The following is a 27500-nucleotide window of genomic DNA, read 5'->3' as shown; positions in this document are numbered from 1 at the left end:
TCAGTAGGAATTGTATTTATTGTAACTGACGCAGTGGAGATGTTCAGAAGCAGACTTAAGAATGTGTCTGGAAGAAAGAGGTGAACTAGGCTTACTTCTTATCTTAATACCAGCTCAGGTAAAAATAGCATCTGGGTCTGGGCATTAGTAAAATGCTTTTTATACCTCGCTCTAAAGCCTATAAGCTCGTGTAAAAATTCCATCCTGGCTCATTCAAGTATGCGTAAACATTTCCAAAATGTCCTGCTTTTACTGTGGAGTCATTGATCATAATAAAGAGTAATGTAAATATGAGAGTTAAACAAATTCACAGGAGTATTGCCTGGATGAATTTATTTCATATATACATAAAAAAAAAAAAAAAAAAAAAAAAAAAAAAAAAAAAAAAGAATGTATTTCTTGTATTTCCTGGGCATTTTTTAAACTAAAAATATTTATGTATGTGACATCAAGTAACATGTTTCTGAGTAAATCATTGTAACTTGCATCACTTCATTCACATCATTCTGAAAGCAAATCAACATCCATGCTGTAGAGCACAGAGATTTGGCGAACCAAGTATCCGAGTTCAATTCAACGTTTTAAATTAGTTTTATTTCATTCCTTCAATTGAGCTCATAACAATAAAAACTCAGAAAAACAAGAGCTCTGTGATTGTTTTTAAAAGTTGCATTTAAAAGTTGCACTAGCCTTGATTTTCCCATCGCCCTTTCAGCAGTAACAGTGCAGATCAATCTATGGGCTCTACAAACAATGGGGCCTTTCAGTATGCTAGCCTCGCATGCTCAGCAGAATAGTTGCACACTCGAACGGATGGCCAGGGTCACCATTGCTAGTGCACAGAAATACAAACATTTCCTCAAGGGAACAAAAGTATGTATTCTTTCTACTTGAACTGACGCGTATTATAGAGCATGTTTGCATGTCAACACCACAGATGCCCCTATGCTATGCTAATCACAGATACTGACTAGCATTTTAGCAATTTAGCACTTTTTCTGAAATATTATTCTGTTTTACTGTGCTGCAAATTCTATTTACACATTTGCCAAAATCAAATTAACAAATCGTGTGTTTCCTTGCTATCTTTTAGCCAAAAAAGCTTCATTTTATATAAATATATAGCTTTAAATATATAGTGGTGCCTTGTAAGATCTAGTAACCTGCTCTAGAAGAACGGTTTTTAATGAGACACCATTAATTAAAATATATTAATATTTCTGATCTAAGCCTCTCGTGGTCTACTTTTAGTGGCTGTACCTTATTGATGTGGACCTGTTGCTGATACTGTTTCTGCTTCTCGAGGAAGTGTTGGTGTTGCTGCTGGATGACGAGCTGGGCTAGTATGCTCTGGGGCAGTGGTGCAGACTGGGTACGGTTGAGGGGCCGGTGACGTGGCAATTTGGGCCGCACACCACCTGAGGAACGCTCCGTCATGGCCAGAGGAGAGGGAGGGTGCACAGATCCTGCGCTCTGGCCTACAGACAACAGGATGAAGTGAACTGATTTATAATTTCTATTTTAGTTGTTTAAATCATGAGAGGTTTTAAGTTGTATTAAAGTGCAGTAACTTCTTCAAAGCTCAGCTAATTGTGTATCTGTCATGTAGCTTAAACTATATTATACAATAACCACTTATAGGAATTAAGGTAAGTCTGGACCCATCAACCAGTCCATGGATTTTTAGGGTTTTTACCAGTGGAGAAGATCTTCTGTTGGCGAAGCTGCTCCTTTTGCAGTAGGTGCTGTAGAAGAGCTTGCTGGCTGTTGCTCACTTTACTCTCCATGTTAACTGGTAGAGGCACAGGGCCCAGGAGCTGAGCGGGCAAACCCTGCCTGACAGGCAGCACTCCACTGCTCTCGACAGCCTGAGGGGAGGAAAGACAAAGATTACATCAGGCAGCCCCTCTGCCATTCGTGGTATAACCAAATTGAACATAACCACAGCCGAACGCTGTGCTTACTTTAAGTATTCTGTGATTTTTATATATAGTTCTTTGCGATGAATAAACTGCTTGTTTATTTTCTGTGCACTGCAGAAAACCCCTCTACTCCCATTTGTATGGTTAGATGGACTTAACCTTACACTTTTCCCAGGAATGATCACACGGACACAAAGTGAGGTTAAAGACTGAACATTATCTCGAGCTGCACTTGATTATTCTGGCTTGGTCTCTTTAAACAGGAGTAATAGACGAGGTGACCGGGGAAGACTGGAGTGCAACTGACACCAGACACTTAAACACAATATTTATCTAAGGCCTATAAAATCCCCCAAGGTCACAGGTCAGTACCCTAAGGCTACACATATCATCCAGACAGCCACTGATGGCTAGTCTTTCAACAGGCACCACAATACACAGTTGAGCAGGGGCCCTAAATGACATTTCCCTTCATTTATCAGCCTAAACATTCACCTTACATTTAGAATCCTCTAGCAGACACGAAGTAGCAAAAATGTTAATCGCATGTGGGTAAAAATGAACTGTTCAACTGTGTCTCAGGGGAGGAATACTACAAAAGGAAATTAAAGCAAAAGTTCATGTAGTAAGATTGATAGACACAATGCAACTTTTTACAGCAAGAATCGAATCACAATGGTGGTGTTTTGATAAAAAAATATAATATATGTCTGTGATACAGTTAGGCTACTAATTGTGTTGTATTTGTTGAAAGATTCAATGCACTGACATGTTTGGAAATGACGTGTCAATACATATGGGACGTCATCTAATCCCTGGATAAAAAGTGTGCCGCTAAACATGTACACATTTATGAAGGCCTGTTTGTTTGAATTCCCTCAAAGCAATTAAACCGATGTAAAGTAGGATAATGGTGCTGATTTAACTCACATTAATGGGGGAGGAGGCAGCCGAGAGGCCCAGCGTGATGTTAGGCAGAGATGGTGATGTGTAGAGACTAAACACTGACACTGAACCTTCAGAGCCAAGCAGCTTCGGCTGTGAGGGCCAACGCTGAAAGAAAGAAAGACAGAGATTGAAGGAAACACCAAGTTATTTTGGAATCCCACTATGGACCATTGGAAAGAGCAATAGCAGCAGCAAAATAAACTTTAATGTTCTAAGACAAATGACAGATTTGTTCTTGCCTCGGTGGAGTTGGTTAAGTCCAAATGAAACCAGCAATGATCTGACAGTATCTATAATATCCTACTCTAAAGACAGAATGATGTATTGATAGTTCTGGGGTATGGAGGGACCAGGTCTGATGTTAAAGAAATGTTCTACATTGGCTCTGGGTCATTCTTCCTGCACACGGCATGATAGTCCAGCAGCATGTGGTCATAGAGCAGCCCTGTTTATTCTTCCAATCCTCTGCATATTCACTGACCTGTATGTGGATATCCGGCTTTTATAAGACCCAGGGGAACAGTTTCTTCTGAAAGGGGATACCCAATGTAACAGATCACAAACAAGACTCGCTTTTGCACCTAACCTGCTGTCTGCGGGTAGTCCCCCATCCCACCGGTCTGATCCGTAAAACTCTCGCCCTATGTCAATACAATAGCTGCACAACGTGTTTGTGTTGTTAGCATGTCATTGGCTACCAGCAGCTGGCAGAACAATTAAGCTCAACCTCCAACTTCCTCCGCCCTGGATCATGGTGTAATAGGCATTCCTAGGCAGCCGTTATACTGGAGGTCCATGGGAGTGTAAACAGTACTGTTCAAGAATAACACAGCTGCTATGCTGATGCTGCACAGAGACTTGTCATTTTTCTGCCACATGCCCCAGAATACACTGCTTTGTAAGGAAAGTCCAATGGGACCTTGAAAAGAACTGAGCCATGAAGCCATCAGGAAGTGACTCAGAGGACCTTCTAGAATTGATGAACTTCAACAAACAAAAACACTTCCTTGCTTATACTTGTGGGCAAATGGCAGTCCAAACACACAGAGATGGTTCAAATAATAGAGTCAGATAGTAATATACTGTGTGTGCTATGTATATACTGTGTATATGCCTGCAAGGCCATGGAGGTGGGCTATTGGTAATATTTACATCACATTATTTACAGAGCTTTTTTGTCTTGGATTGGGAATTTCCAACAGTCCACTGGCTGACATTGTAGCTCCTTTACTGGGCAGTAAGCAGCAGGCAAATGGAAGTCTGTGTCAGATCCAGTAAAAGGCTCAGTGCTTTAGAGCACAGGCTTATAAGAGGAAGTCAACTGATATTTTATTGCCTGCTCAGGGAGACATTTCCAATGAACTGTTACAGACGCCCGCAATGAGTACTCTGTTTTGATAGCTGCACAAGAGTAATATTGGTTTGGCGAGATGTATGTAGAAAATCTATTTATTTTTTGTCAGAACGCTTATTGCAACCTTGTCTTTTACACCAAAAAAGATTTAAGATTGCTACTAACTGAAAACCTCTTTGACGAATTTTCGCTCTTTTTATTGTGGGATGAAGTGATGACATTTCAAGGGGCTGTACCTCAGCGTGAATGGTGGATGGTAGAGGTGATGGTCCATTTTCAGTCCCTGGAAAACTTGAGGCTCTGTTTGGAGAGCTGGGACCTGAACCAGTGGAGCTGCTACTGGCTGCCGACTCTATAAATCATGATAAATTAGAAACAAAAACAAAAATATTGATGGTACATGTGTATTAATCCTGCTTTGCTGTAAATCAGCTGTTTATGGATTTTATGTTGATTTTTAGCACTTGTTCATTCTTTATTGCAATTCTTAACATACATCTTTAAATAGATTTTATGATTTCACAATGCCATTCTTTATTTCTCTCAGGAACTGTGACGGGTAATAAGACAGCAGGCAGAAAGAACAACAGCGTCATCCATATTAACTCACAGCAATTGTTATTAGCACAATGACAAACATGTGGCATGTGAAAAACCAACAGAGACTGTGGTGTCTAAGCTATCACTAACCCAAGCAGCTGTAACATAATGAGATCGCTCAACAGCAGCCTTGGAAGTGCTGCTGTGATTACTGGACTGAAAACAAACCAGCCAGAAAGTCTTAGCGTGCAAGCTAATTGCTAGCTAAATAATGAGAGGTATCTCCTACCCATTAGTTCTAAGGCTCGTTTTTTGAAGGGTGTCATGACGGTTCCTTCTTTTCTCCTCAGAAGCGGGCTGCTCCTCCTCTCTGCAACCTTCTGCTTCAACCTAGAGCGCACCTTCAGATTTGGCTCTGAGGCTGTGAAAACACAAAACACTGCGTTTCAACAGTAATCATATTTTCATATTTTTATAATAGGAAAAAATACTTTAGAAAAGTATATGTATTGTAGAGTACATCACACACACAGTGTTCCAGTAAATGTTTGTCAGTGCAATTTTATATTTAAGTGTGCCGTTATGTATCAAATACATGAGGTAAAACACACTTGTAAGAAAAAAAGGGAATAATCTGTGAATTGCAACAATGGGGTTAGAAACCTCACAGTGCAAGTTCTTCTCACTGGCTGTTATAAGAGATTAAATAGGACAGGTTTGGAACTTTCTTCTAATCATCTGGAGTAAATTAGATAGAGCAACATGAACTAAAAGTTCTGCTTCCTGACTTGAGCAAAGCCCAATACAGTAGTAGCACTTAATATACAACAAAAACACAGGCAGGGATTGTAATAGCAGTCACACGGTGCTCACACTGCTGTCTGTAAAGATGTACACCCATATTTATTCACACCCCATTAACCTAACATAAGGTTTATGTAACAGGGTTTTGAAGAAAAAAAAAGAGTCTGTTTTCCGTTACTGTCCTGTGCGTGAGATTTTGAGTAATACAGCATGAGTAACATGTTGCTGTATAGTAAGTGAGCACCTCCAGAGAACTGTGTCATAAGGCTGGGGAGCAGTATGGGGTGAGTCAGAGGAAAGTCATTCTCACCCACATGTACTGTAGTGTTACAGAGTAGTGAACTCCCTCAGTACAGTCAGCAGCAAAAACATAGATTTGTTCTTTTTGCTGTAGGCAAAACCTTCCATGGATCCCTTTTATCATTTTGAAAGACAGGATGCTGAATAAGTCTAGATTAGTTTGGGCACCTCTTGTAATATTTGATTTAAATACACTAAATACTTTTTTAATACATTTAATACAAAACGTTCTCTTTATTGATTTATATGTTTGGCATATGACACTCTTATCCAGAGCAATTTACAGATTATCTCATTTATACTTCTAAGCAGTTTACATTTACAGCATTTGGCCGAGACCGCTATTCACTTTATTTGACTTACATTTATATCATGCAACTGAGGGTTAAAGGTCATGCTAAATGGCCCAGCAGAGGCAGCTAGGTGATGCTGACATTTAAATGCATAACCTCCTGATTCAAAGTCCAACATCTTAAAAAAATACTATTATTATTATATCATTATTATTATTATTATTATTATTATTATTATTATTATTATTATTATTATTATTATTATTATTATTATTATTATCTTTTGATTGGCAGCATAAATAATATGATTCTACCTATAGTTTATTTCCCTCGAATCTGTCAATTCTGTGATATAAATTTCTAAAAGCTCTAAAATACATTGCTTGACATTAAACACATTATATTACATGAACTTATAATTCCAAGGTTTTAAGTTATCTATAAGTAAAAAAAAAAAAAAAAAAATACACCCAATTTGCATTTTCAGAAACAAGAAGAAACATATATAGATTTGGTTTCTGTTTGGGCTGCAGTGTTAGACAGCTCTCATCATAAGCTATAGCAGCCGTATCAGCAGGCTATGCCATCCAGTAGGGCAGTAATGGGATGTAAATCCTGAGCCTGACGTGATCCGAAGGGACCTTTGCCTATCCTCCTACCGCACCACGCTGCTCTTATTGCTGTCTATTTTTACCTAACATCACAAGCCGTCACCAAGGGAACAGCATCCCATCACCGCAGAGATGGAGGCTTAGTTGTTGAGGTCACAGCGGGAGGCTGGGACTGTGATGCAAGAGGAAAACTCTTCTCTCAGTCAAAGTGACAGACACAACACCTGTGTGACTTTACCCAGAGCTGACACACTGCCTGGAGCCAAAGGCCAAGTCAAACAGGAATATATGTATGAGGCAGGGATTTAACAGGCCCATAAATCAATCACATTATTGCATTTGAAAGCACTGCCTGAGGGTATGCTGCACACACAGAGTGCCAAATCTATTATATTATCTCCACTCAACATGCAAGTTTCCTTTTCAAAGTGTGCTGGTTCGCTGTTAAAGTCTTGTTTGAATACATGCTGGCAGGCGAGCAAATTCTTACAACGAGAAGCTGATTTTAGAGCAAAACATTGCGCTGTTATTATTATTATTATTCAGCTTATACATATTGTGTGGGTTTGAGGTTGACGTTATCCATTGCACACTCGTTCTGCCATCTTCTGCTTCACATTCTTGGTTCTCCTGTTACTAATCCTATCTGCATAATTTTCATTAGGCAAAGAAAACAAACCCGTCCCCGCCCGAGGGATATGAGCCTTCTGATGCAACAGCTGTACTTTTATGAGCCATATTACTCCACCGCTGCTACGCTCTTACTGCAAGTTTTTCCAGCAATCATAACACACATTATGTCCCTCTGCAGCCACAGAGGAATACTACAGCAACACAAGAGGGAATAGTCTAGTGCAAAGCTCTGAAAATATCCACTGTTTCAAATGTACCAGGTCCAATCCTTTTCATCTCAGCTGCACCTGCTCCACATGTTTGGTAACTGGGTCAAGACTAGAGAGGGTATTTCTTCTTTTTTTTCACCAATCCAGGCTATTCCTGCATGCAACAGTGCCAGTGCATCAAACCAGCATTATTCTAGTCCAGACAGAGTAAGATAAAAGTTGTAAACAAGATGGTGGGATTTGTATTCCATGTTGTTAATTTGTAAAATGTGGGAATCTCTCTGCTTATTAATGTTGTGATTATACACTGAATAAATGATTCATTGGTAGTTTGACACAATGATTGATTCATTGCCTGATACGATGAAAAAGGAATTAATAATGTCGCCCTCTGTACTTTAAAAAATGTAGGAAATGAGGTTACCTCATAGGAAAGTACCCGAGCACTTCACGGAAAACAAGAGTCAAATATAGTAAAATCAAAAGAGTCAAACTCTTTTTTTTTTTTTTTGGTTTAAAATTTTTCTGAAACACTAGAAAGTGCACTATATATCGGCTTATTAATTGTGGTAACTTTACAACCACTTTACCATTTTTTACTGTTGAATCAAATAACAATACTTTTTCGACTGTGAAAAAGTGCGGAGAAAAGAACCGAGTGCAAAAAGAGGTACATTCTCCTTTTTTTTGACTCTGAAACCATTGAGATGCAAACATTTTCACACAGCTGTATTGCACTTAGACAGGGAACCAGTTGTCATCTCATTTTTTATGTCCCTAATGTTTCCTACATTTAGATATACAGGATCAGATTTCAGTTGAGGCACTGTTATGAGTTTGCCTTTAACCAGTTGCAAGGTGCATTAATATTTATCAAGGGAACAGGTAAAGAGTAGAACTGTGCACTTGAAAAGCAGTCACATTTGTCTGAAATTCAATTCAGTCTGTTCTGTTTAACTCAGAAGGATGTAAACTGCGGTTAAAATGGTATGCAAACTGAATTACACTGTATAAGAAATTCAAACCCAAGAACTTCTCAGATTCTAATATTATATCATTGACTCTCTCTCTCTCTCTCTCTCTCTCTCTCTTTTTTTTTTTCTGAATGTGAAGAATAACATGTGATAACTTTACTCATTTTGTGTACCTTATCAAATTATCTCAGATTAGTTTGAATAAATCTTGCAAGTCAGCATTATAACTCCATTGCCTGGTCTCTGAATTGTGTACAACATGCAAGCCCATGTGGGAAAGTACTTTTACCGGTATAATTGTTTACCATCATAATTCAAACAGACACGAGAGGAAAGGAATGTAATGTCAGTTCGGTGACCTCATGGCACTGCTATGAACTGTTCGTCCAGCCGAGAGCTTACGACTGACCAAAACCAAGAGGGAGCCATAAGTCATGTTAATGCTGACTTCCCATGAGGCTTACTCCAAGGCTAGGTCAACAAACCTGAGCTGATTTCTGTGAAAAGTCAGGGATTTTCTAAATAACCTACGGCAATCATACCTCAGGAGAAATGAAATTCCTTTATTCTTTCTGTAAATCAGTTATGCTTGTGGGCGGCTAAGCAGGAAAACTGCACTCGGATGAATTAAATTTGTTAAAGTTATGAGCATATGGACCTCTGTGTCACTCATCCTGGCTTCCAGAGTAAAGAATACAGAAACGTGTCCTTTCTACAATGATTGAAGACTGAGTATTGCTGTCAGGTAACACACATAGTCTAGAAATGTTTGTGATTTTAAAGAAATTGCTTGATAAGTGTTATTTACAGCTGTTCATTTTTGGGGGATGCATCCAAGTTTTTAAAATGATGACTTTGTGATCAAATCTTTCAAAGAACATGCTTCTGGGCGAACGTGTTTTCATTTCACTGGTGTATGCAGAAAGCAATACATACTAGCATTTATTTGCTGAAAAAATAACTTGGGCTAGTGCATTAGATAAAAGCATCTGCTAAAGGAATAACTTTAAATCTTACTTGTAAGGTAATGTAATCCTACATCAACTGAGCTTTTGTCTAATTATGAATGTAAAGCATTGTTTCATCGTACCAGTCTTCCTCAGAGGAAAATCATCCCTGCAGTCTGGTAGGGAGAGCAAAGGGAACTTGCATGACGGTGACACGCCTCCCAAAGGAGGTGAACTCTGCTCCAGGGAGGTGTGATGGGAGGCTCTGAACAGACAGGAGACACAAACCGAACTGCTTAACTAACCTCGCAAGCATAAATCACTGTAATGTCCCACCTTGACAAATTTTACATTGGTCTAAGACTATTTAACACTTATTGTTATAGCGAGGCAACACCTCTAGATTCTTTCAGTAAATGTAACATTCTTCATTTGTCATCAAGTTGTCAGATTTATAATACAAATGACCATGTGCATAAATCAATAATACAGGTGTCGGTAGTCAACAATAAAATCTTGAAGTTCACCCTAGATATTAGAAGTCATGTTTTTCCTTTACTTACGTAAACCACAGTTTGGAGTTCTGTGTGAATGCATGGCAGGATCCATTGGATGCTGGGTCCTTTGTGGATTTACTTAACAAAAACTCCTGAAGTTTCTGCTTAACTTCTGTGCTTGCCACTGCACCTGTAACACCAAAGAATAGTGTTCATCCTGTGGCTCGAACTGGATATGCAGTGATTTAGTAAAAGCACTATCATTTAAAGAGGCAAACTTTTAGATTTAGACTTAGACATCTGATATTTTTTTTATGCATGTATAATTATGTACATATACAGTGACATTTAAAAGCATTCAGATCTCAAATGTGTCATGCTGCCTCAGGAACTCCAATTAAACAAATGAATAAACATCTCCCCCTTCTGGACATTGAAGATAAAACACCAATACAGAAGTGAGAACGCTTGGGTTTTTGTCTGAGCTCGCAAAAGAAAGCCGTTACCTGTTACCGTTTGTTCCTATTGACTAGAGTATTGTAATGAAAAAGTGTTAAACTCTTACTCTCTCGTGCCCTCTCTTTGCTCCTGAGGATAAGGGCCTGCTGCTGGCGCCGATGTCTCTCCAGTTCCCTTTCCTGGTTTTGCTGCTCCAACTTTCTTTCCTTCTCCAGCTGCTCCTGCTGCTGCTTCATTACTTGCAGCTCCTGCTGCAACTGAGAAATGCCCTCATTATAAGTTATACACAGTTTTTACCAAAAAGTATTTACACCCAAGAAGAGCTGAATCTTAAGCTACCTCATGGCCATGTCCTCACCTTCAGGTGCTCTTGCAGCTGGACCTGGTGCTGGCGAATCAGGTTCTCATGCTGCTTCTGGAACTCGTTTATAAGGAGCTGTTTTTGGATCTGCTGCTGCTTTTGGATGAGGAGCAACTCCTGTTGCAGCTGCCGATCCCATAATGTGGGGTTCGAGCCCAGGGTCGGCATTCTCACGTCTGTCCGCAGATCTAGTGGCGATGCAGGCTCTAGAGCCAATGGTACTTCAGGCTTAACGTCCACTAAAAAAATATGCCACAGAAGAGGAAGAGACAGTTAGGAGACAGTTCGGAAATACATTAGATGAGCATGCATCCTACATTTTTAAAGAAGGGAGGCTTGAAAGGATACGCATAAATCTGGCTTCAAAACAATGGAACGTGAAACAAAGCTACTCCATACAAATCACAAATGCACTACTGCCTGTAGAGCAGCAGTTCCCGACTATGAGCTAAAAGATGTTCAGCTCAGGCTGTTTTCAAGCATCAAATGGCAACCCGCTGACCCTTTTTGGATCTGTCACAAAGCGCAGTGTTATAACCTCCTTTGTCAGCAGGATGGCCTGTTTGTGTGTGTGTGCCTTGCATTTATTCCCCAGAAATATTCCCTCCTCCAAGGGTTCGCCATTACGGAAAAGATTGCTCCTATATTCTTCAACCTGTGGCTCATTACAAATAATAAGCTGTATACAAAGCAAGAGGGCATCCCTCAGGTCTCTGAAGGTCTATAAATAGCCGGCAAGGCAGTGGAAATCAATAGCAAGCCTGGATGACACATTCAGATAGGATGAGGCAAACAAGCATCATAACCAACTGCGGCTGCGCGCCTCCTCTGCGGGGGAATAAGCAATTACCGAGATATGGGTCTTACAAAAAGAGCCCTAGAGCAAACAAAACCCTGGCTGCATAGCAAACTTGGACTATAGTGTGTGCAAGACAGAAGAATACAAATAATTTCACACTCTTAAAGCTGTCTTTCATAGTTGCCTACAGTGCATCAAACCACGAAGAACATTTTTCATTTGTGTAGTTCTTACTCTATTAGACAGAAGTCCTCTGTGGAGGTTAAATTGGTATTTAAAGACACTCACATGCAAATGTGCATGGTACATGCGGTCTTTGTTCCAGTAAATGTCGCTTTTTTTATCTTCCCACTTCTGCATACATTTGAAATGTCAAATGCAAAGCTGCAATCTAAAAAGAATGACTCATTGATAACATTTTGAGTTTCACAATTGTAACCATGTAACCTTTGTTAAAACAGTTAGATAATGGATTAAAACGCGAAGACTCCATCGGCGAGACGATGCTGCGCGATGATGTGCGGGAAAAAAAACAAAAGGAAAAAAAAACATTCCAGGGCCATTTCCAATCTGTCCACTGATAAATGCTTTTGAATAACAAACAGGCACTTTGACAGGCTCATAAACCTTCAGAGTCCAGTGTGGATATTAAAAGCCACACACTAGACAGACACAAACACTGTCATCTGCTGTCGTCACTGAGAAAGCGAGATTCAACAGTAGCCTATGAATAAGCCAGACTATTTGCAGCGCTCCCATTTTTTTTACCGTGCAAGTTGTTAAGGTGAGGCACTTGCAGTGACGCAAGCATCAGCTCACTCATTATTGGCAAACTATTTCAGCACCCTGTTTTGTTGTTCAGAATGCTGCAGTCAAAAATGTCTGCATGCGGCACTGACGAGTCAGGTATAAATAGCAACATAAAAGCAAGTGGTGCAATCTAGGGCTATGACAAACCCACACACCCTATCCACCACCCTAAACCCGGCTGCTATGGCAACATGGACAACATAATGATGACTACTCTTCTTGAAGATATTGAGCGGCGCTGTGTGTCGTCTGCTCCTGCAGAGCGTCGGTATATTGATAAGACTCAAAACACAAGCGCAATCATTGAAACTGCATCCCCATACACACACACACACACACACACACACACACACACGCACGCACAAACATTACATACTCTCACTGCACAAATGCAGACACAGGCTATGTATTTGTTTTGGTTCTCAAGACTCAAGAATGAAAGACCTTTTTGTTGGTGTTAAGCACTTAAGTCATAGTTTCTTTCATGAACCATGCCCTTCTTGAAAGGTCAAGAGCCCTCGTTGAGTTCAGAAGGAAACAGCGATCTGGGCCGGGAGGTATAATAGGGGAATGTTTGAGGCTGGTCTGTGACAGCACTTATAAACTGGCTCTTTAGTAGCATGGCCCCGCTGTGTCTTTTCATCCCTCCTGTATCTAGCCAATGAGCAGCAGCTCTGAGTCACAGGCATCTGGCTCACTGCCCCTGCACAGCTAAAAATAGCCACAGTTACCTGCTGTTTCCTGTTGCGTGCAGCTGTAATATCTCATTTATCACCCATCTTGCTGCACCTCCCCCACCCCTGCTGTTGTCATTTAAAAATATATGCACCTTGATTCAGTCATACCTGTATGCCTTTTAGTGGCATTAGTTGCTACTTTCTTTATTTTTATATTACTCATTACCGAAAGCCCCCGGTCTCTTACTCTGCCGGGACTGTGGCATTACCGAACAGATGAGGATGATGTGGAAGTCTGGCATCTACATTATGCCAGGAAACCAGTACGAAAATCTGATGAGTTCATACTTTTAAAATAGAACGAGTTACTGATGTCATTGCCAGGTCTGAACACAAAAACAAAGATTTAGGTGTGCTATTCAGGGACCAACAAGCATGCACATTACAGTAATGACAGGAATACATTACAAGCCCAATGTTCCGCACAAGTCATATCCATGCTCTGTCACAGGGATCAGCTAAAGCTCAGTGGATTAGGGTTCTACATTCAAATTTACAGCCAGAACATTGGGAACACTGGTTTATATTTAGCTGCTTTTGTGCCCTTGAGAAAGCCTCTAAACTCCATAGTGCCCCCAACTACAGTTCTATTCCCACTACACTTTCCTTATCCAAGACCTTGAAAAAGATTAGTGGATCTCCTTATAATAATATAACGATAAACACGAACCTGTGACAGTGTGTCCTCTATAACAGCAGGGCTTTTTATATCGCCTGGTTTTGACACCCCTCAGAAGGTGACGTACGTTTATCTTTTTTCAGCAGTGTGCACACACACACACACACACACACACACACACACCACAAACACAAACACACCAGGTTTTGGGCTTGTGCCATTCGGGTGATGATTCCATATGCAACATATCTTAGAAGAGCTGTTGATGTGTTGCAATTTGCTGCTGCTGAAAAAAAAAAAAACGGAATTAGCTGCAAGTAGGTTAAATATAACCGCTTTCCTAAGCACGCCCTTAATATAGATAATGTGTGAACGGCAATCACACTTGCGAGGCCACCTAGCTATTTTAACTCAGGCAAAAAATGAGAGTCCCCTGCTGAATTTTATGTAATGAACTAGGCAGCCAACTTCTTCCTTACAACCCAGTGTGTGTGCATGTGTGTGTGTCGGTGCATGTGTGTGTGTGATGTAACCTTCTGTGTTACTATTAGTTTGTTTTGTATTGATTGATTTGGGGGTTTTTTACTGCTCACTATTTCAGGTGCTTGGTTAAGTAAAAAAGGGTCACATCAAGGTAGCCCTGTCATCTGGTAAACACTAGATTTATGAAAGAAAGCTTACACTTTGTTTTTGGCATCAAGGACTGACATGCATCCCACACCGTGCCAAAGCCGACTTCTCGCTAGAGGCTGCTAAGAAGGGTAGGGTGACTGCTGTAACCATGAGTCACTGGTCAGGGCTTTAATTGCATGCTGATCTGTCTCAAATTACTTTTGAGTACACTGATAAAAGGCTTTGAGGCACTGGTAAATCCAGACACACATTAGTAAGCCTCCCACACACGGCTAAATGAAAGCATGCTAATTTGTTGTGAGAGATTAACATATGCACTTCCAAGTCTTTTCAATTCCGCATTAATGTGACACTCACCTGATTGTGTACGCTCCGACAGTGCAAGTCAGTATCTGACCAGAACTAAAGCCTAATGTATCTGTAATTGATATTGATCATATGGTGCACAGAATCGTTCGTGTTCTCCCAGCAACCGTGTTTTAGACAGTGTGCTGTGGCTCTTCCTCTGTGACTGGCGGGCTGAAGGCCGTGAAATGTGCCGCATTTTCAAATCCATTTTGTCACAGATTCAGCGCAGCTTAGAATTTGCAATGTTTCTAATAGTAATGTCATTTTATATGCTGTATTGTGCAGGTGAGTGATGGGTTTTTTTTACTACTGCATCGGGTTAAAAAATATTTAAGCAAATCAAGGAATAATTTTTTTTAATTTGCCAGGAATCTTCTTTTTGTTCTTGGTGTCTAATAAAAAAAAAAAAAGCTCTTCACAAGAATCCAAGTCTGTGTTGCAAATTAATTGCCAGTGCTAGAATACTAATTAGTAAATGCATATAATTATTAAATCTTATACTGAATTCCTTTTGGGCTACGTATATACTTGAATGGAAGCTACAACAATACATCTCCATTTAACATACAGTCTGTAGTTGTGATTAAATTGTGCCTGTAGCTTTTATATCAAGATCAGTAAGAGACAAATACGACTACGGATCTAATATGCTGTATCCATTATAGAAAAAATTTGAATGATAAATGATAGAAACGTGGTAAACACTTTGACAATCCAACAAATTGCTGTTCCATCATGTCCACTTCAGAAGCTAACTCTTCATGCGTCTGTTCAGAATAGAAATTCAAGTTGCAATTTGAATAGTTAAGGGTTCTTAGCTTTCTCAAAGGGTTTGCCTTGCCATTCTCTTTAAACTCTGTTGTAGAATATACCACAAGAGACAACAAAATGAGCTTCTATATTTCTAAATTTGCCCTTTGTTCCTATTAGTGTATGTGGAAAAGATTATTCAGTAACGAATCACTCAGCAGTTTCCACTAGGTCAGTCACTAGGCTAAATTATATTTATAAGGCAGGTTTACAGCATCAGCACTAGTAAAGACATAGATTATGCACCTTCAACGAGCGGATCTGGGGTCAACCTATATAGCATAATAGGGGGAAGTTAAATGTGCAAAAGAATCGCCATGCCATAGCCATTTGTTTATTCTGCTTATACACAAACTTCGGACCTTAAACTTTATAATGTTAAAGTGGAAATAAGAGAAGGATAAATTCAAGTCATTTTCGCTAGGATATAAGCACTTAAAGTTATATAATCCATTAGTGGAGCACAGATCAATTATTAATACTGTACTACTATGATGTATGATTTAGATCTCTTTGCTATCTTTCACCAGCTAAGATAATAAAACTGGACAAGTACACAACCAGTCATACCAGTTAAGCTGTCACTGATACTAGAAACTGCACGGGTATCACCCGTGACCAGCTATGTGTCAAAATAACATTGAGTGACATGCATATTATGTAAAGCCTGAAGACTATGGAGTAAAACAGTCCGGTCCTGTCAGCTCAAACAGCTCATAGGTACTTCAAGATGAAAGAGCGAATGGCGCTATGAGTGGTCTGGGAAGAACGGAAGGTCATTTAACTACAACAAAACATGTCAAAAACAGCCTTTGGTGAAGACCTTGTTGTAATAAATTAAGAATCTCTGCTTTAAAAAAAAAAAAAAAAAAAAACACTCTTGAGCAGCATCAAATTACCGGAAGTCATAGGTATAATAAGCTTCATTAGTAATTATCCTCCGACTATAATGAAGGGCTGTCAAAGCCGTGTTTTTATTTTCTTGTCTTTGATGCATGCTGAGTGTCTTCAACTTATAGTGTTTTTATTAGAATATTAATCAGAGTGCTTTTGCTTCTCATTCAACTGCATGAGAAGTCACATAAGCTGAGTGGGAGAAATAGGTTGAAAATGTTTTTAAAATGTTGCCATTTAAGGCTTGAAATAAGGCTTCTCTCTTTTTTTTTTTTTTTGTGACCACTGAGTTTCTTTGTAATTTTACTTCATGCAGCGATCATACTGAGCTGTTTTGTTCGGTATGACAGGATAATTACTACTACAATATTGGATGGATGGACTTCCAGATAAAATGACCATCCTGGTGCATGCTTTAAGAGAGGAAATTAAATAGTAGGGGAAGGAACGCTAATATTTTTTTGTCTTTGTGGTTCTCAGGAAAAGAAATCACAAGCTCTAAGGACATAAAGAAATAAATACAAGCATCTTTCTTGATAGCAACATACTTGCATAAATACAAATGACATTAAAAAAAGCACACTATTAATAGATGTTCCAGTGTATAGTTATATTAGGATTTGGTTTAAGATGGAATGATAACAGATTAAAGTGGTGCCTAATCTTAGCTCTCTAATGCCAGAAGTTGAAAATAACATGGCTAAGAATAGCTGACCCGCAGACTAAGCAACAGCCTGCTGCATGCAAGAGCCTGTTAAACCACATACACATCCAGTATACATGCATCACATTATATACATGCTTCCTTAAAGCTTTTACTTATCATCAGTTCACACTGAATTAGGTTACCTGGAAGATTTAAGGATAATATCCTCCCGTTTTCTGATCCATGTCTCATTTTAGTTCAGCCTTATTACCCCAAATCATTTCGTTCTGTCCCACAACAGGTGAACCTCATTAAAGATGACAACTTGTTATAGTGTCAACAATATATTTTCACAGTTTAAATGACTTGAACAAAAAGGTGTTAAAGAGAAACCCTGGTATGTTTCCAAAGTGAGGTGCGCGTCGATCTAACCTAAAGCAATGGCTCTGAAATGCCATGAAGTGGCACCTGACCTCTTGATATACACAAGAGTTATATTGTCAATTGCACGCTCTATCAGCCCTTTGAAACAGTAACAGGTTTCAGGCACCATCTGGATGTGAACTAACATCAAACCATGAACAAAAAAAGTGGAAAAAGAAGGTATGTTTGCATCTAAAAAAAAAAGCAATTGTTAAAAATGATGTCAGCATAAAAAAAGCCAGGATTGAAAATAGATCTGCACGTTGTCTTTGACAAGTACAGTATCAGAAGTAACAGGCTTTTCATGGCGACTGCGTTTCCTGTGCCTGCTTCAGTGCTTCTGTACAAGCTGTGGTTCTTAAAAAGACTGTTTACCACGCTGCGTGTTATTACAGTTCATTGCTATTACTAGACAACATTGCATGTCTCACTTATTCTATTTATAACCATTTCGGGCTTCTATCATAAATAGGAAGCCTATTTCCAGCTACGAGTCACGCGCAGGACAGCGCACGGTGGACACACGGTGGACATGCCAATAGGTGCGCGCGAGAGGGGCAGTACCTGTTAATCCAGCAACTAGACACACTGGCCCAAGTTTAAAGAGCTCGACTAAACAGGAAGTGGAGAAGTGGAGCGTGCATGCGTGTCAAAGAGAGAGAATTGAACAGTCACCTGAGTTGTTAACGTTGTGCATGTCACTGTCGTGGGATTCCCGAAGCACCCGGAGTTTGCCAAAAATGTCGCTGGAGAAGTAGGAATCACCCTCGTAAATGGTCTGTAGCATACTCCAGCCAGCGGCACATTGCCTGCCCTACTCTTCCTGTCACACTAGCAGCCCTCTTCCTTGTTCTCTCTCTCTCTCTCTCTCTCTCTCTCTCTCAGGAGACCACAAGCACTCACTTCTGCCTCCTCCTCACTGGTGACACTACGCGAGAAAGACAACTCCTCCCTCGGTAACACGAACAGTTCCTCCCCTGCTATCTTCTTTCGCTCCCTTTCACTTCTCCTCCACACGTCTGGGAATCAGCAGGGGGGGCTATACCATCTCCTGCTGGAGCGCTACAGTGAAAAAAAAAAAAGGTTTATCCGTTTACTTTTTAGTAGGTTAATTCGTCCCCCCTGTCCATTTGTCAGCTTTTTTCCCTGCAAAATGGCTGGACCTGTTGGAGATTTGTGTGTCAAACACTCATAGCTGTGTTCTGGTTTTCTTTTCTCTTCCTTCTCTTCTATGCTCTCGAAATCTCTATCTGGTTCAGAGCAGCTTACTGTGGAAAGGAGGAGGTTTATTTGCATGTGAATCAACAGTGGCATGGCCCACAGGTGACAGAAATAGAACAATGGCCACCCCTGGCTATAAATAGATCAGGCGGGGCTCAGGGATTGGAGCGGCATTGATGCATTTAAAAATACCACACCAAACACAGCTGTGGCCCCTCGTTCTCCGCCAGCAGGCATGACTCTCTCTCTCTCTCTCTCTCTCTCTCTCTCTCTCTCTCTCTCTCTCTCTTGCTCCCTTTCACTCTTGTATTCTATCACTCTTTCCCCCCCCCCTCTTTATTTGCCTCTGGCCTCCTTAAAAAGACACACAACCCGTTTTCTTGAGAGATAAATATAATTTGTCTGCATTTTGCTTGACATTTGGTTTATTTATGCAGCTGTGCCATGACATTTTCGTAGATTATGTGCATAAAATTAGACCAGAAGAAAACAAAAATAATTATATATATATATATATATATATATATATATATATATATATATATATATATATATATATATATATATATATATTATTATATTATTATATTATTATATTATTATATTATTATATATAATATTACAGGATTACTACTTGACTAATACACAGGCACTGTACAATGAGTAGAAAAGTGAGTGAGAGAGAGAGAGAGAGAGAGAGAGAGAGAGAGAGAGAGAGAGAGAGAGAGAGAGAGAGAGAGAGAGAGAGAGAAGCAGTGGAAGAATGCGGTATATGAGGTCTGTGCTGTTGTTCAAAAGGTACACTGCATTTGAAAAAAAAAATTGTCTAAAATGTTTTCAAAACTGGGTATTAAACTTGACTAAAATATCCTATTTTATATAGTTTAAACTTCTACACCTCTAATTTTCAAAACCTTCTTATAGGCAAATATACAAAATGTTATAATAGCTGTAAATCTGTAATAACACATTTATTAAGTATTAAGTACAGTGACTGAATACAAGGGATATGCTCCCCATTTATTTAGTTTAACTAAGTCGAAATAGAACTAGAATATATTTTAATACCATAAATAAAGAAGATTAGCAGCCCTTACAAGGAAAACAGGATGTTAGCACTGTGAGTTTACTATTTTTTAGTCCTATTTTGGTATACAGCTCGGTCAAATACCCAGAGATGCCAAAGAACGCACAAGTACACTTAAAATCACTTAAGAAATGGACAAATAAAAGAACCATGAAAAGTGTCCTTCGGAACTAGTGGACAGTTATTCTTCATTCATTGGCTGGCTGCGTACAAATAGCAGTGATAACAGACAGTTATGAATCCTTCTATTCTGCTTTTTAGTTCTGGAACACCAGTGTGGTTTCCGAGTGAAGGACATATCACAAGTTCTTCTAAAGGGATCGATGTGCCCATACTATACTAACAGCACTCTGAAAAGATTATATTGCCCACATACAAAGATGTAAAGAAAAAGAATGTCACATTAGATATATTATTATTTCTATTGCTTATCCATGCTGGAGTCTGATCAAAGGGACTGAAATGATATGGTGCATCTGAAGCAGAGAGGATTAAAGGTCTTGATAAGGGCACTGGAGTGGGTACTTGAACTCATGACCTTCCTATCAGCACCCTCTAAGTCTTAACTTGTGAGTCACTACCAATGTGCTAAAACTGTATTGCAATTAGGAATAACAAAAACAGAAAAAATGTCATAAGGAATAACTCAATGTTCTGACTGATTTCTGTAAAGGAAATGAGTCACTCGAAATTTTGCAGCTTAACTGTCTGGTGAGAAATTAAAAAAAAAATGGCACTAATATTTCAACTGCCTGGGATAAAACAATATGGTACAAAGAATGGCATTTACTTGGAGGACCTGCAATCATTTTCTTTACCCAATGGGCTGACCCCTTATTACCGTGTTCCCAAAATACACACAAACAGCTAGGGGTCACTAACACAGTGCTTATTGACAAGAGCAAATTTTTAGGTTGATTATTATAGTGGTGAGACCTTCGGTAGGATTTTTGCATTCAGCCACTGCATGACATATTTAAACTCCAGTCTAAAATGTTAATGACAATCTGACTGATAATACATGAAATGCTGGACTTGTGGCCAGACTAATAACCAGCAAAGAAAATGCCACTTTCTATCTACATATTCCATTGCCTCATTTAGCCATTGCACAAATTGCTTAGTAGCAAATCCAAGATTCCCTGTAGGACCATTGTTTTGTGTGAATGTTAGAGACAAAAAGTCAATTGCACTGCTTGGTGCTTCTCCTATCACAGCCAGTAGGTTGAAGTTTTAATTAGTTTTGCTGGTCCCTAGGGTAACTGTACCAGAGTATTAGTTAGGTATTTGATATGTTTGATAAGTGGAAGCCTTAATTTCATTTGTCGAAGTGAAATTTCTGCTTCCACTTCTGTTGCTGCTGCTGCTGCTGCTGCTGAGCCATACTTTTGCATTATACAAATTATACAGACATAGTAAGGTCCTCTAAATTCTGCATTTCAGTGGCCTGCTGACATTCTGAATTTGCAAAATGTTGAAATTATAGAACACTGATAAACATTCAAACTAATTACAGACTGCAATGGCCTGTTCATAGGACACAATAAATCATGCTTAAAATAGTAAAGTCAAAACCTACAATCACAATCAGACAAGGTGTGCATCAGTAAACAGTCTTTTGATAGTGCAGAGTTAACAATAAGAAAATGAGCAGAAATGGAAATATAGAACGCTATGCTAAGATCCTAGTGCCAAAGAACGCCATCCTGGTATATATAAAAGCTTGATATACATTTGCACAAGCCACATCGATTTATAACTATGATTATAAATATATTTTTTAATGTCACCCTGGGAAATTATATTTTTATCAAATTATAAGTTTTTGATGGAAACTACACATCCCCATCTTAGAAATTATGCCTATTGTTGTATCTGGACAGTGGTGAATTATGTCTCATGAACTACAGGAATTTTGATGAGGCCTTTCAATAAAAGAAATAGATAATCCACTAAAATGACACGTAAAACGTAAGGTTAAAGCATTCAGAAATCCGCATGCAGGATGCCGCAACTAGTAACATCTTATTTTCATGTTAAAATATATTTAATATATTCTGTAAAAAAAAACAAAAAAAAAACACATACACATCCCTCATGTGACTAAGGCCAGCTTGATCGTGGTTAATGATTATTCAGCGCTAATGTCTCCAGCACCTGTTAGCATGTTGGAGCATCAGTAGCGTCAGTGCAGGCGGATTCAGGATCACGATTCTAGCAATTCTCACTAGTTGAGTGCCCAAAGCCTCCATCTGTCCAAACACTAAAACACTAGCTAACGAAGTGTGGCGCTCACACTGTGCTTTCTGCACAGCAATAACTTCTGATTTATTCAGATCTATCATTTTTTGGGGAAAAATGAAAAGTGCTTGTATATATATATATATATATATATATATATATACAGTGAGGAAAATAAGTATTTGAACACCCTGCTATTTTGCAAGTTCTCCCACTTAGAAATCATGTAGGGGTCTGAAATTGTCATCGTAGGTGCATGTCCACTGTGAGAGACATAATCTAAAAAATAAAATCCAGAAATCACAATGTATGATTTTTAAACTATTTATTTGTATGATACAGCTGCAAATAAGTATTTGAACACCTGTCTATCAGCTAGAATTCTGACCCTCAAAGACCTGTTAGTCTGCCTTTAAAATGTCCACCCCCACTACATTTATTATCCTAAATTAGATGCACCTGTTTGAGGTCATTAGCTGCATAAATAAACCTGTCCACCCCATACAATCAGTAAGAATCCAACTACTAACATGGCCAAGACCAAAGACACTAGAGACAAAATTGTACACCTCCACAAGGCTGGAAAGGGCTACGGGGAAATTGCCAAGCAGCTTGGTGAAAAAAGGTCCACTGTTAGAGCAATCATTAGAAAATGGAAGAAGCTAAACATGCCTGTCAATCTCCCTCAGACTGGGGCTCCATGCAAGATCTCACCTCGTGGCGTCTCAATGATCCTAAGGAAGGTGGGAAAGCAGCCCAGAACTACACGGGAGGAGCTGGTCAATGACCTGAAAAGAGCTGGGACCACCGTTTCCAAGGTTACTGTTGGTAATACACTAAGACGTCATGGTTTGAAATCATGCATGGCACGGAAGGTTCCCCTGCTTAAACCAGCACATGTCCAGGCACGTCTTAAGTTTGCCAATGACCATTTGGATGATCCAGAGGAGTCATGGGAGAAAGTCATGTGGTCAGATGAGACCAAAATAGAACTTTTGGGTCATAATTCCACTAAACGTGTTTGGAGGAAGAAGAATGAGGAGTACCATCCCAAGAACACCATCCCTACTGTGAAGCATGGGGGTGGTAGCATCATGCTTTGGGGGTGTTTTTCTACACATGGGACAGGGCGACTGCACTGTATCAAGGAGAGGATGACCGGGGCCATGTATTGCAAGATTTTGGGGAACAACCTCCTTCCCTCAGTTAGAGCATTGAAGATGGGTCGAGGCTGGGTCTTCCAAAATGACAATGACTCGAAGCACACAGCCAGGATAACCAAGGAGTGGCTCTGTAAGAAGCATATCATGGTTCTGGTGTGGCCTAGCCAGTCTCCAGACCTAAACCCAATAGAGAATCTTTGGAGGGAGCTCAAACTCCGTGTTTCTCAGCGACAGGCCAGAAACCTGACTGATCTAGAGAAGATCTGTGTGGAGGAGTGGGCCAAAATCCCTCCTGCAGTGTGTGCAAACCTGGTGAAAAACTACAGGAAACGTTTGACCTCTGTAATTGCAAACAAAGGCTACTGTACCAAATATTAACATTGACTTTCTCAGGTGTTCAAATACTTATTTGCAGCTGTATCATACAAATAAATAGTTAAAAAATCATACATTATGATTTCTGGTTTTTCTTTTTTAGATTATGTCTCTCACAGTGGACATGCACCTACGATGACAATTTCACACCCCTCCATGATTTCTAAGTGAGAGAACTTGCAAAATAGCAGGGTGTTCAAATACTTATTTTCCTCACTGTATATATATATATATATATATATATATATATATATATATATATATATATATATATATATATATATATATATATATATATTTATTTTTATTTATTTTTTTTACATGCTCAATACTAAAATATTCTGTGTTTTCAGGATAAGATGTGCTGGAACAGAACTAGATCAGAAGTAACTTTTATGTTAATTTCATAAGTATACATATTTTAATGCTTAAACTTTTTACTACATGTATGGTTAGTAATGTTTTACTCAAACAGTGCTGCATTTTAAAACTCACTTATGTGCATATGTTTTGTATGATTGCTTGATTAAAATGAGGTTTATAGGTTTGTGTAAAATAGAAAATAACTAACTGTGATTAACCCCCTGGCCCACTATATCCTTTTCTATTAATGTCACCTACTTTTTAGAGCAATTCATAATATATTATTAAATGGCATTATTTAAAATATCAATCTACTAATAAACAACTTGGAACAATAAATATAGCACATCACCAAATGCATATCAGATTAACAGACATTACAAACGGTTGTGACCGTTCATTTCCGGATTTGCAGGTCTCGGAGTACTATTTTCAGCTGAGGAATTGACTTGGCTGCCGCACTCATTCTGCAGCTCATCGTCACTGTTCTTAATCTTAATTACCTTTTCTATTTCTGCCCTTGCAAGTCTTGGTTACTTTACTAAAGCTAGGAAATTGTGTGTGTATTTGTGTGTGCATACTGTATGTGTGTATGTGTGTGTTTGTTTGAATAGCAAGCAGCCCTGATGGGCTGTAAAGGGGTTGAAGAGCCTGTTATAGCTTTCCTGCGTCAGAGGTGGCCTTTGTTCGCTGTAGTCCTATTAAACAATTTAAGTGTGAGCGTCAGTGTGCCAGCTGGTGCTGCTCTCGTTCCCTCAGGTTAACTCATCACAGCCTCCAAGAACCACCACCCCCCACTCTTTCCAAATTTAAATACAAGACAATTGTAGGGTTACAGAATGGGAATGAGAGATGTGCATCATGGAAAGGACACGGTAGTGTGGCTCATCAAGCAGAAAATAAAATCCAATCTTTTATGATCATTTTGAATGTCTCTTTTATAAATCAGGATGTTATTCGCACATGTTCAGTACTCAGGTCAAAGTACATATTAGGGGATGGGTACTGCCAGTCTGATACACAATTACTCAGCTACACATACACACACACACAAACACATTTTCAGGGCATTAGAGATATTTTCTTAGGAAACCAAATACCAAGTATATTCATCTGATAAAAGCTCAACCCATTTTGTTTTCATAAAATGTCCTAATATCAAGCCATCGAAAAGGCCATGTTGCATTAGACATCAACAGAGTGCTAAAATATTGCTCTTTGGCTAATTAGATCAGACTGGAGAGCGAGAATTTCTCTCCATTGTAGATGACCAAGCTGTGTGGGAGAGAATGTGTCAGCTTCGAGGTCTGCTCACTTGTTTTTCTTCACATTACAGAGTCGTTCTAGCCATCTCTCTGACTCTAATTTTACCCCCCGAGTCTTACAGAAATAATTGGTATAAGAACATTTTCGCATAGGGACTGCGTAATGTACATGTGTCTGTTGTTCACGCTTTCTGTGGGTGTGCAGATTTCTAATCAACTAGTTATTTGTGCATATGTAAACGAGTGTATCGTTTCTGTACAATTTCATTATTTGTCTTTGGGGTGGGGGTGATGGAAGATGTGCAACCTACTGCACAGATGGTGATACCAAGAGAACCCAGTGCCATATGGGTACCTGATTACAGGTGCATCTCAGCGCAATTGTTTTTTTTTTACATTAGTGTTGCTTATGATGTAGCAATTTATATTGTGGCATCATTATAATGATTTCCCCTGATATCTGGCGACACACAAGTTCGCAATTCCTCATGCACCTCATCACACTTGCATCAGTTCTCCCTCTTTGTTCTCCTGCATGTGTTAAATAATCACTCTTCCCAAATCACTTTCTGTACTCTTTACTCAGTCTTCCCCATCTATCCATCCAACAGGCCCACACAGAGAGCAATCCGGGTCGCAGCCTAGAGAGTAACTATGCCATTTCAGCCCAGCATTGCTCTCCGTTGGCCACTCAGCCAGCCATGTAAAAGCACAAAGGCACCAGCGCTGCAAACCGCACGTCCAAACCCAATTAGTGCTTCCATCTGGCTACATTATGGGAGTGGCTTTCCGCTCTAATGATTTAGCACTGGAGTTTTATTAGGTTACACTGTCTGGCCCCTGTCGGTATTTCCTGCAAGATGTTTGGGGTGAGTTGGAAAGCACTTTATGGGTCGGATCAAATAATGCACAGAAAGCACTTTTTTTTCCCAGACACTGCACTAATGATCAGTTGGGAGATTTGCAAAGATGTTATGAAAATGTTGATATTGTGTAACGCATGGGAAGCCTGATGCACCTGAGCTGCATAGTTTGTTTTGTATGGTTTGAATCGAATTCAGTTACATACTACATTTATTTGACTATTTTTTACTTTTTTGTTTGTCAGCCAAATCATTATAAAAACACAAATGTTAGTGTGGTTGAGTTCTGAATTCACTGCTTTGTGGCAATTTTAATTTAGGAGTAGGAGTAGTACCTTACAGGATGTTAGAGGTGAAAGGTATTGACAGTAGTGGCTCAGGGATTAAAAGGCCTGGGCCAGTGATAAGAAAGCTGCTTAAATTGAAGTGAATTGTTCTTATATATGTCACAGTAAACCTTTTTTTTTGCTTCATGTGTTGATGTCTATTGATTAGCCTTTATAAATAGTGCCTAAGTGATGTGTGTCACACCGGGAATCTGGCAAGTTCACAGAAATCTATCAATCGATCAATCTGCCTCACCACTGGGGCATATTGATCTGCTGCCTAAACCCTGAAATCATCATAATATTGTACACCTGTTTTTCACAGATCTCGCATATTAGCTGGGTTCTTGACAACTAACCCACTGAGCTCACGCTCTTGTAGAATGTGTGGAGTCACTGAGCTGACGGTGATACATGATGGCATGCAGCCAAGCAAGCCAGCTGTGGGTGCTTTGGAATGGCAACTCGGACACACACTGGACTCTCTGGCACATATACATTTTTGCATAATCAGTTCATCAGGCAATTTTCAGCTCTGTTGATGGCACTTGGTTTTCACAGCTCATTACAGGAGACTATAAATATGACCTGAGAATAAAAGACGAGATTAACATGTGAGTATAAACCAATTCACCACATTCAGTTCAGACCTCGTTCATGAGGCCCGTAGTCAACCTGCATTGCTGATTAAATTAGATCTTATTTCAGGAGTTCAGTGTCAATTTAGCTCCCTAACTTAATCTAATTCTTATCACAGGATAATCTATTGGAAACCATACACGCACTACACACATGCACATACACATGCACACACACTTTCTCACACAAGCCATACTCATTCACATAAACCCGTCACACATAGTTGCATTATCTTAAATATATATTATCTGACATACAGTCATTGACTTTTGTTGCAATATAATTAAATAACATTACGACAACCACTAACATCCTCTTAATATAATCCTAGATTATTATTTATTCATTAACTTTAAAGAATATTAATTAGAAACTAATATGACCTA

General features: G+C 39.3%; 1 protein-coding gene across 5 annotated transcripts in view; it reads right to left on the bottom strand.

Moving 5' to 3' along the window:
• The window catches only part of hdac9b (histone deacetylase 9b), a 36229-nt gene that overhangs the window by 1589 nt on the left and 7140 nt on the right, over window positions 1–27500 (bottom strand). The window contains exons 1-11 of one of the 5 annotated variants that reach the window (XM_083561676.1): window positions 18247–18478; window positions 13869–14103; window positions 10850–11091; window positions 10598–10748; window positions 10099–10222; window positions 9679–9800; window positions 5054–5185; window positions 4461–4576; window positions 2853–2975; window positions 1697–1868; window positions 1261–1478 (exon numbers count right to left, since the gene is read on the bottom strand). In XM_083561676.1, the coding sequence (XP_083417802.1) occupies window positions 1261–1478; window positions 1697–1868; window positions 2853–2975; window positions 4461–4576; window positions 5054–5185; window positions 9679–9800; window positions 10099–10222; window positions 10598–10748; window positions 10850–11020 (1329 nt within the window). In that variant the 5' untranslated portion in view covers window positions 11021–11091; window positions 13869–14103; window positions 18247–18478. Of the gene's footprint in view, window positions 1–1260; window positions 1479–1696; window positions 1869–2852; window positions 2976–4460; window positions 4577–5053; window positions 5186–9678; window positions 9801–10098; window positions 10223–10597; window positions 10749–10849; window positions 11092–13868; window positions 14104–18246; window positions 18634–27500 lie in introns of those variants that run through there. The other 4 variants (XM_083561675.1, XM_083561673.1, XM_083561674.1 and 1 more) reach the window with 4 other exon arrangements.

The sequence above is a fragment of the Silurus aristotelis genome (genome assembly GCF_946808225.1).
Source record: "Silurus aristotelis genome assembly, chromosome: 1".
NCBI lineage: Eukaryota > Metazoa > Chordata > Actinopteri > Siluriformes > Siluridae > Silurus > Silurus aristotelis.
This window is presented reverse-complemented; position numbering and strand designations above follow the sequence as displayed.